General features: G+C 44.3%; 1 protein-coding gene across 1 annotated transcript in view; it reads right to left on the reverse strand.

The window, feature by feature from the left end:
- Nucleotides 1-11,388, reverse strand: part of SLC35F3 (solute carrier family 35, member F3) — an 840,786-nt gene that overhangs the window by 206,216 nt on the left and 623,182 nt on the right. The window contains exon 3 of the mRNA XM_006868569.1: nucleotides 7,309-7,651. Within this exon, the coding sequence (XP_006868631.1) occupies nucleotides 7,309-7,651 (343 nt within the window). The remainder of the gene's footprint in view (nucleotides 1-7,308; nucleotides 7,652-11,388) is intronic.

The following is an 11,388-nucleotide window of genomic DNA, read 5'->3' on the forward strand; positions in this document are numbered from 1 at the left end:
TCAGCAGTTCTCAAGATGAAAGAACTGAAACAAATTCAAGCCTAGACTTGCATTATTGAAAGATTCTATAGGCAAAATATTGAATGATGTAAAAAAAGAAAAAAAAAATTAAAGGAAGATGGAAGGAATACACAGAATCACTGTACCAAAAAGATTTGATCAATGTTCAACCATTTCCAGAGGCAGCATATGATCAAGAACTGATGGCATTCAAGACTGGTTCAGATGAGGCCATGGAAGGAGTAATATCACTGCTGATGTCAGATGGGCCTTGACTAAAAAAGCAGAGACTACCATGTAGTCAATTAAGCACATGTTTACTTGCGCTTTATTGACTATGCAAAAGCTTTCAAGTGTGTCCATAACATTGTGAGGAATAGGTATTCGAGAAGACTTAATTGTGTTCATGTGGAGCCTGTACACAGACCAAGAAGCAGTCATTTGAACAAAACAAGGGGACACTAAGTGATTTAACATGAGGAAAGTTATGAGCCAGGGTTGTATACTTTTGCCATACTTGTTCAATCTGTGTGGTAGCAAATAATCTGAGAAGCTGGATTATATGAAGAAGAATGTGGCATCAGGACTGGAGAAAGACTCATTAACAACATGCAACATGCAAGCAACCTTGCTTGCTGAAAGCAAAGAGAACTTGAAATATTTACTTATGAAGATCAAACACTATAGCATTCAATATAGATTACACCTCAAGGTAAAGAAAATGAAAATCTCACAATTGGACCAATAAATAACATCATGGTAAATGGAGAAAAGACTGAAGTTGTCATAGACGTTGATTTGCTTGGATCCACAATCAATGCAGTGGAAACAACAGTCAAGAAATCAAATTGCATAATGCATTAGGCACATCTGCTGCAAAAGATCTCTTAAAACTGTTCAAGAGGAGAGACATCAGTTTGAGGACTAAGGTGTGCTTGACTCAAGTCGTGGTTATTTTCAACCTCAAATGCAAGTGAAAGTTGGACAATGATTCAGGAAGATCATAGAAGTATCGAGGCATTTGAAGTAATGGTGTTGCAGAAGATTACTGAAAGTACCATGGACTGCCAGAGGAACAAACAAATCTGTGTTGGAAGATGTACAACCAGAATGCTACTTCGAAGCCAGGATGGTGAGACTTTGGTCACACTTTGGACATCAGACTTAGAAAAGTGGAGGGTCATCAAAAAAGAGGAAGACCCCCCCAACAAGATCGATTAACCCAGCAGCATCAACAATGGCTCAAAGATAACAATGATTGTGAGAATGGTGCAGGACAGGGGCAGTGTTTCATTCTGTTGTGCATAAGGTCACTATGAGTCAGTACTGACCCGATGGTACCCTAACATCCACAACAAGCTCCAGGACATTTTGATTTGTTTTCTTCACTGCCATATCCCCAGGACCCGTAACATGACACATGGAAGATGTTCACTAATCTGTGGAACAATGAAGGAGTAGCTCTAAGCTCTTAGCATGAAGGGGCACTGTTGTCTAACCCTGTAAAGAAAAGCTCTTGAAGGGAGCAATAGGCCATAGAATAGCTAGGGCTCCGGAAGGACCTCGGCCTGACACCCTCAGAAAGACAGGGACCTGCTGGGACATTGGTATTGCCTGAGCATTCGTCACCATGCCTGAAAAAAGGTACAGATATTTCCTGGAGTGATTCCCCCCGCCCTTATTTTCAGAATACTTGCATTTGGCAAGAAAAAGACAATTCAAATTCTCTTCACCAGCACAAGAGTGTGCTGTAGATTGAAGAAGAGAAAGTTGACAGTTCACAGCAAGAAACCAGCAAAATTTACACTCTGAGTTTTTAATATTGCTCAGGAACTTAGTGTATCTCTTCCCAAACTGACAGCTGCCTCAGGGCTGATGTGTACTTGGAATACACATCGCATGTAATGTGTAACATTTACAGGTGTAGCGCTCGGAATCTTAAAATGAACACAGCTCTGATTACATCATTCCTCAGCTTTGAAACTTGCTTAAGTTTTGCTCAGAGAATACAGCCCCAACCCCTCAGTATAGTAAGTACTCAAGCTCCTTCCACCCTGAACTCAAGCTGACTTTTCATCTTAACATCTACTCTGCTCTGTTCTTGCTTCCAAGCTTCAGCCAAGACAGTCCGCCCTCTTCCTCCTTATATTCCATCATCCAGTTTTTACAAGGGTCTCACTCCCATTCCTTGTGAGCACTTTCAAGTCAGGAGGAGCATCTGTTTCATCCATACCTTCCCCACAACCCTCCACACACAACCGCAAGGAAATGTTTGCTTCATTGAGTGCCAGGCTCCACACTTGTCCCTTTCATTCCGTTCTCCCAGAGCTGCAGTACTGACATCTCTTAAGATGAAATCTGACCATGTCTATGCTTTGCCCAGGCCCTTTGATAATTTCCACCAACATTCACCTTAGGATTCAAGCCTTCTGCATGGTGGTCCTTGCCTAACTGCCTCGTCTCCTCTCTTCCCTCACCCCCTTTGCCTCCTCAGCTTCAACCAGGTCGATGAGTCTAGAGCTTGTCTGCGCTCTTCTCACCTCTGGGTCTTTCCTGCATTACTTTGTTGGCCAGAAAGTTCTTGATTTCAACTTCCATTACTTGGAAGACTATCAAATCGTCTTTAAAGAAACTCTTCCTCAGTCACTGCCTCTAAGGAAACCTGTCCCCCACCCCTGCAAACACCACCACGTTTTGCCATCTAACTCTCTAAGTCCTTTACTAGGAGAGAGGACAGAGACCATGTCTTATTGATCTCTAGGGCCTAGCCCAAAGTAAATGTTCAATGAATAAGTTTAGGATAGACAAGCTTCCATATTGCTTTTACTTTCCTCTGCTCCTTAGATACTGAGGGTTGCACGGATGTTACAGTTACTACAAATGCAATCAAGTCCCTAGGGAAGTCTGGGAAGTCACACACACAAGCCAGGTCCTTTTCAGATTGAAGGCATCAAAATCGCCCTTTCTCCTCTCTCGGTTCAGATCATTACTTGGAGTTTCGGAAGCAGAATAAATTGGCTACCTCACAGAAGCGCAAAGCTACAAAAGGCAAAGGGGACTATCTGTCACCACTGTTTAGTTCAGTAGCTTTGGTAGCAGTGTGACAGCAGGAGGCCACAGCTGCGAAAATCCCCGGCAGGCCTTGTCTTCTGACAAGATCATCACTGCCAGCGTGGCAGGTAGGCTGCTGGTGGTCTCTTGGGCCTGAAGAGCTGTCTGCCTGCCCCAGGGCCATAGGGCAGACCAAGGGTGCTCAGATCTGCCTTCTGACACCCTTTCTTTCCTGCACCTACAGCTGTCTGGGAGACTCTGGAGCAGTAAACATTTTACTCCCACCAGAGTCAGTCCCAAGTCCTGCGCACTTCTGCTTTCTCATAGCGTCTCTGGTCAATGTCAGAGGGAGACTGAGGGACATGGAGGGGGCTGATGACCCTAGTATGGGAAGGATGCATGAGCCTAAAACTCCTGGGCAGTGGACTGGGACGTTTTCACATTCATACACTAATCCCTAACAACGGGACATGACCACAAGGTGCCTGGTCAGTAGCTGCCCTGTGTAGCCAAAAGGGCCACAAGAAGATTTCTTGAAACTGTAAGATTTGCCCAACACCAGTGGAGATGGAATGCCCTCTAAAAGATGCCCTCTACAAGTTCGGTCATGAAGGAGACCAACTTCAGTTCTTAGGGTGCCTTCACATAGGGTGACTCATTCAGTCATACACCAGTCTTTAGTGCTAGGCCATGCCATCACCCTAATACAGAGGGGACTCTGGTGCTCTGACCACTGAAATGACTTTGCCAGCTGACTTCCCTAGCACGAGGCAGAGGGTCAGAAGCGAACAGTCCTCGGGGTCCAAAGTCATTCATTGATTCTTCATTGTCTGGCAAGTCCCTTATCTCTGGACAAGTTGGCAACACTGGAGAAAATCTGTAGTGGAGACTCAACAACTCCAGGGCCTTTACACTCCAAGAGTGGCCCCTGGGCTGGTATCTCTTGCATCCTCAGGGAGTGTGTTAGAAACATGGACTCTCAGACCCCCACACCTATGGAAGCACAGCCGCAGGTGACCTGAAGGATGTGACAGTTTGAGGAGGTCAGTTCTAGGCAATGTGCCCTTACTTCTCTGTTCTGACTTACTTTTCTGGCTTTTCCAGGTAGAGAGGGTTTGGGGAAAAGGATCTTTCATCTGGCTGCTTCTGATAATCTTGTCTCCCCAGCCTTCCTCTCAGTGAAAAAGCTCTCTACTTTTCTCCTTTCCTCCCCCATTTCCTGCTAAAACCCTTTGAGCCAAGGGACCCAGCTCCTCAGCTGACTCTAGGTTTTCTCCAGTATTTTGACAAAAGCATGAAGATGTGATTTTCACTTATTTCTAGGAATCCTAACATCTGTTTAAAGAACTCCCAATCTGAGAGGTAATAAGGTCATAGTTTTCTAAGGAAGACCTGTTGTATTATTTTTCCTTTTCCATTGAGAATCTTTTAACCCCTCCAATGGTATGCACAGCTGAGAGTACATATTCAGAGTTGGCTGGAAAATGATGAGCAACTCTGCTGAGCTTCGTTCAGTGTGAATTCGATTTACAATCAGAAAGACTGGTGGTGGTCATGTGCCGTTGAGTCAGTTCTGACTCAGAACAACCCCTATATAGGAGTTCCAAGGCTATAAATCTTTATGGGAGCAGGAAGCCTAATTTTTCTCCCCCAGAGTGGCTGGTGGATTTGAACTGTTGAACATGCGGTTAACAGTCCAACATGTAACCACTATGCCACCTTTAAGAGGTGGAATGAAACTTTATGGTAGAAATTGGGCAAGATTTTAACTGACTTCAATAACTGTTATTGGTTTTTTTTAAGGGCCATCGAGTCAGTTCTGACCCATAGTGACCTTGTGTAGGGTTTCTGAAGAGCAGCTGGTGGGTTTGAACTCCTGGCCTTGTGGTTCATAGTCCAGTGCTGATCCTACAGCACCACACTAGGAGTCCACAACTTCAATAACTAAGCTAGGATTATTTCTATTACCCCGCTAATTTTTCCCTTGACTCATTCCAAATGCTTTTTACAAAAAGACAACAGGCTGAAATCAAGGTGTTTATGTCTTTCTATGTGTAACGAGGAGTCCTGGTGTGGCGCTGTGGGCTAACGTGTCAGACTGCAAGATCGTTTGAACTACAAGGTCGGTGTTTCAAGCTCACCAGCTGCTCCTTGGAAACCCTATACAGGGTCGCTCTGGGTCGGAATCGACTCGACAGCACTTAACAACAATAACAACAATGTCTAACTGCATCTTGGTGTAGTGCTGTTGGATAAGCACTGGACTGTAAGGTCGGTTTGAACCAGATGGTCAGTGGTTCGAACTTACCAGCCACTCCCCAGGGACAGCACTTAGTAACAACCTTGTATAACTATTCCTTCTCAGTGATGTTTGCTGTTTTCCCACCTTGACTTTTTAAGCACGAGTGTGCTCTGTTCCTGTAAATGCTGTTTTCAGAACAAAACTGAAACGGTGCTGGGCCTCTCCTGCATGGGTGGACGCAGAAACAGCTGGTCCCCATATTCACGGGAGGGCCTCTCTTAGCCTGCATGGGCCAAGACAACAGGGCTAGAACATCCCAGCTTCCTTCCCAGTAAGTCTTTATCAAGAAAGGAGCCCTTTCATTGGCTTTTAGCACTTGGTTAGAAGCAGCAGAGGAACACTCTAGAAAGGATAAAGGCGAACTCTGAGTGACAAATCAAATATACTTAGGGCTATTAGAGTTAGTTAAAAAATGCATCATTTGCTGAATATTTGCTTTCCTATTGGACTAGAAGCAGTACATTTTTCTCGCCTGTCTATGGGACGATCGTGAGTTCATTCTCTCTCTCTTTTTTTTTTTTGGCTGCTATTCAGAAGAAGCACAATAAATGCCTCTCCAAGAACTCCCACTTTTCCATGAAGTGTGGTCTATGTCAACACTGAGAATGCCCAGGCACTACTGGGTCGCCATGCCCTGTAGCCTCGTCTCTAGTATTTGCTCCGAATCCCTCTCACCAAGGGGAGGAGGGGCTGGCTTCTGTGGCTCCATCCAATCCCATCAGAGCATATTCCTTTACATGGATCAGTATCCTGGCTCTCAACCTAGTCTTATAAAGGAGCCAGACCGAATCTCTCTACACGTTAAGCATATGTTGCATCTATGCCTCCAACTCTAACTATGTTTGTGGTGGTGGTTAGGTACCGTATCGTTGAGTTGGTTTTGACTCATATAGACCCTAAGTAGGGTTTCTGAGGAGCAGCTGGTGGGTTTGAACCACTGACCTTGCATTTAGCAGCTCAGTGCTTACCCTACAATGCCACACCAGGACTCCAACTGTAACTATAGAAGGGTATAATGGTTCGTCACTAAAGAGAACTTCCAATCGGAGTCTGTCCCCAAACACGCCTTGTTCCCACATAGATGCACCACGATATTTTAGTTATCATAAAATAATGAAAGGTACAACTTCAGAGCCAGGTTGGAGTTTAAAGCATACAGTTATGAACATGACAATTTTATATGTGTATGAGTTTGGTGGGAATAGAAAATGAACGTGGAGTGGGGAAGGGCAGAGGTGAAAAGTGGAAGATTTTTTATTCTCCCACCTTTGGGACCGACTGACAAAAGGTAAGTTTCCAGGCATGTATCCTGGGCTTTTCTGACCCAAGCCTTTGACACAGTCCATATTAGGCCTTCGCTGTGGACACGCTGAGACGCAGCGATGGGCATGTAGGAACACTGGACTGAACACCAATAATTTGACTCTCCAGGAAGGCGGGAGATCTCTGCTCCACACTGAGGGTGGAGCTTTGGACCTGGTCTTAAAGGAATACCATTTCAGTGGACTCAGTGTAAAAAACACAGTACATTCAACCAAGTTCCAGACACTGCTTTGTGTTTGTTACCAGTAATGTCAGATATTGGATCCATGCAATTACATACAGAAAGCACCGTTTTGGATTGGGGGGAGCATCTTCATGACGGAAACTAAGCTATAGAAAAGAGCGAAATCATTGGGCGTCAGGAGCACCCAGTTCTCACTCAGTCTGGTGACACCTCTCAAGTCTGGTGAGCAGTAACTGCCCTAGGTCTTTCAGAGAAGATACCAGTTTTCATGTTATGGAACTCCAAGGGCAGTAGGCCAGGAGTCGAAGAAACAAGATGTTTAAACCCCGGAAAGAAGAGAATCCTGATCCCCAGCCCAGCTCCCAGGGCAGGAGGGGCATTCACTAGCCTGTCCAAGTGTCCAAGCATTTCCCAGAATCCTGCCACCAAAGGCAGCAGAGCCTCCTACCTGTATCTCTGCTTCATAGACTGCTTCTCCGCTGACTTGCAGACGTGCCCCACGTAGTACAGTGGGAAAACCAGAAAGTTCCAGTTGGTGGCAAACCACGTGAGGGTGAAGGGCGCGTCGAACGTCTTGAAGGTGAACTTGGCGAGCTGCGTGGAGCCGGCCCAGGAGGAGCACACGTACAGCACCACGGCCAGGCCCCAGAAGGCCTTCTTGAGCTGCGCGCGGGAGCATCGCCAGCAGAGGTGGCCCGTCCTCCCACCGGCCTCTGCCCCGGCTGCCGCCTGGGTCTCCGCACCTGCCGCGGCCGTCGCTGGGGCCGGGGAGTCCCGGGGCCGCTCCTCCCCTGCGGGAAAGAGAGGATATTGTTATCTGGAGCTCAAGATCAATACATCTCCCCCAGGACCGGTGAGGGACAGCTGACCCTCGGGCACTAGCAAGACCAGCCACCTAGAAAGAGGAAGCGGTGTTCCAGAGCGTGCACAGAAATGTTCTCAGAACTTTGCTTACTCACTTGTTCAGCGCTGTCAAGTCGGTTTCGACTCACAGCCACCTTGTATAGTGTTTCGAGGAGCCGCTGGTGGATTTGAACTGCCGACCTTGTGGTTCGCAGTCCAGTACTGATCCTACGGCACCTTGATATTCTAAATGGGGTGCTGGCCAAGCAGCAACAGGGCCATTGGGAACTCGTTGGAAATGCTGATTTGTGGGCGTCACCCTACACAACTCACCTACTGAATCTACCTTTTAACAGGTGAAGTGTGCATACATTAGGTTTTGGGAAGCTCGTCTCTAAAACATAGAGAGTGGCTGCAATACTTTCACAATAATTTATTTCAGCTTAGGTGTACTGATCTGCTTCCTGGGGGGCTGGGGAGCAGTCATAGGCCTTGACCTCTAAGAACGTCTTCTTGCAGCTGCTACTTGAAAAAGCCTGGATGCCAAGATGCTCATCTTATTTTGCATGTACAGCAAAAAGAGACTTGCCCTCACTCCTCACTGGTTTTTTTTCTTTCTCAAATCTGCTTCCTGCTGATTTCCTCCAGCCCCATTTTAAAGATCTATTTAAAAACCACAAGTCTGGCAGCTGTGCCTTGAGAGGTCAGGGTACTGCATTCTAGAGCCGTAACTTCTGGGAACCAGGGTCAGCCAGAGCTTGGCTCCGTGAGCAGTACTGTTCCCTCAGACCATGCGAAGGTGCGAAGGTGCAAAAGGCATGATTTTTACTGTTTGTTTTTCATTCCTAACTGTGTACGTGGCAGTCAGTTGGAAACTTAAACAGAGCCTTCTGGCTGTGTAGCGTGTAACTAGGGACGGATGCAAATTTCCATACGGCAACGTACTTGCCTTTTGTATGTCCCAACTGGTGAGTCGCTGAAGGAACACATACGTGATAAGGGGCCATCTCCACAATGTATTGGGGACAAATGCGCTCTATGTATCTTATTTAAACAATAACATCTTACATAAATAACTTTAATGCTTATGTCCAATCACTGCAGTTGAGATTTATTTGTATATCATACTCTCAGGAACATAATCATCCTATGAGGTAAATCCTGAGTCAACATATCCTATTATACAGGTGTTAGCTAGTCCTATTATTAAACACCAGCCTTGGCCTTACCTGTTTTAGTCAAAGCATTATGTAGCTAGTCAAGGAGAGGAAGTGTACTTTACCAGCCCAAACACTATTTGCAGAGCTTTCCTGGTCTAAATCCCATTTGACAGTATCTGAAAAACATCTAATCCAAGACATGGTGTTTTCAGTTGCCTCGTATACATGTTGCAAAGTTCCAAAATTGGGTAGCATAAAAGGAAGACAAAAGAAGAACTGATGTGTTTGAACTATGGCTTGACAAAAAATACTGAATATACACAGACTGATAAAAAAAATGAACATATCAGTTTTAGAAGAAATAAGACCAGAATGTTCCTTAAAAGTGAGGATGGTGAGACGTCTACTTGCTTAATCTGAATATGTCATTAAAAAAGACAAATCACTAGAAAAGGATATTGTAGTTGGGAAAGTAGAGAACCAACCAAAATGGCGGAAACACTTTAATAGATGGCTTGACCCAATAACCAGAAGAATAGAACCAAACATATACCATCACGAGATATGACACAGGAGCCAGCAACATTTCATGGATAAAGTAGCCACGAGTAGAAGCTGACTTGATGGTAACCAACAATGACATCATATTGTACATCATTATGTGTTTTATTAGTACTTCATCTCCTCACTCCACCACTCATCTGTCAGCTTGTCATACTGTGGTGGCTTGTGAGTTGCTGTGATTCTGAAAGCTATGCCACAGGTATTTTGAATATCAGCAGGGTTACCCATGGAGGACAGGTTTCAGATGAGCTTGCAGACGAAGACAGACTAGAAGGAAGGAGTGACAAACTACTTCCGAATCCTTAGTCACTGAAAACCTTAGAATAGCAGAGAAACACTGTAAGATATAGCGCTGGAAAATGAGCCCCTTAGGTTGGAAGGCACTCAAAATGCATCTGGGGAAGAGCTGCCTCCTCAAAGTAGAGTTGACAGTGATGATGCGAATGGAGTAAAGCCTGTGAGAGAAAAGCCCACAGGACCTTCATTTGCTAATGGGGCACAACTCAACATGAAGAGAAACAGCTGTAAACACCCACTGAAAATCGGAACAAGGAATGTATGAAGTATCAATCTCGGAAAATTGTAATTTGTCAAAAGTAAAATGCAACACATAAACATCGATATCTTAGGCATTAGTGAGCTGAAATGGACTGGTATTGGCCATTTTGAATCTGACAAACACATGGCTTACTATGCTGGAAATGACAGACTGAAGAGGAATGGCATTACACTCATTGTCAAAAAGAACATATCCAGATCAATCATGAGGTACAACGCTGTCTGTGATAGGGTAATATCCATTTACCTACAGGGAACCCCAGTTAATAACACTATTATTCAAATTTATGCACCAACCACTAAAGCCCGTGGAGATGAAATAGAAGAATACTACCAACTTCTTCAATCTGAAATTGATCAAGCATGAAATCAAGCTGTATTGATCATTACAGGTGATTGGAATGCAAAGGCTGGGAGCAAAGAGGAAGAATCAGTAGTTGGAAAATATAGCCGTGTGAAAGAAATGGTTCTGGAGAATGCATGATAGAATTCTGTAAAATCAATGATTTGTTCAATTCAAATAGCTTCTTTAGACACCATAACAGATGACTATACACATGGACCTCACCAGATGGAATACATAGAAATCAAATCAACTACATCTGTGTAAAGAGACGATGGAAAAGCTCAATATCATCAGTCAAAACAAGGCCAGGGGCAGACTGTGGAACAGATCATCAATTACTCATATGCAAATTCAAACTGAAGCAGAAGAAAATGAAAAGAAGTCCATGAGAGCCATAATATGAGCTTGAATATATCCCACCTGAATTTAGAGATCATCTGAAGAACACATTCAACACACTAAACACTAAAGACCAGAAGAATTGTGTGATGACATCAAGATCATCATACATGAAGAGAGCAAAAAGTCACTGAGATGACAAGAAAGAAGGAAAAGGTCAAAATGAATGTCAGAAGAGACACTGAAACTTGCTCTCCAGCATAAAGATGCTAAAGCAAATGGAAGAAATGAGGAGGTCCAACAGCTGAACAGAAAAGTTCAAAGGTCAGCTTAAGAAGATACAGTCAAGTATTACAACAAAAATGTGCAAAGATCTGGAATCAGGACACCAAAAAGGAAGAACATACTCAGCATTTCTCAAGCTGGGGGAACTGAAGAAAAAATTCAAACCTCGACTTCCATTACTGAACGATTCTCTGGGCAAATTATTGAATGATGCAGAAAGCATCAAGAAAAGATGGAAGGAATACAGTCATTATACCAAAAGAAAATGGTTAATGTTCAACCATTTCAAAAGGTAGCATATGATCAAGAGCCAATGATACTGAAGGAGAAAGTCCAAGATGCATTGAAGGAATTGGCAAAGAACAAGGCACCAGGAATTGATGGAATAAAATTTGAAATCTTTCAAGAAAGTGAGGCGGCATGGAGGCACTCA

The sequence above is a fragment of the Chrysochloris asiatica genome, unplaced genomic scaffold, assembly GCF_000296735.1.
Source record: "Chrysochloris asiatica unplaced genomic scaffold, ChrAsi1.0 scaffold00119, whole genome shotgun sequence".
NCBI lineage: Eukaryota > Metazoa > Chordata > Mammalia > Afrosoricida > Chrysochloridae > Chrysochloris > Chrysochloris asiatica.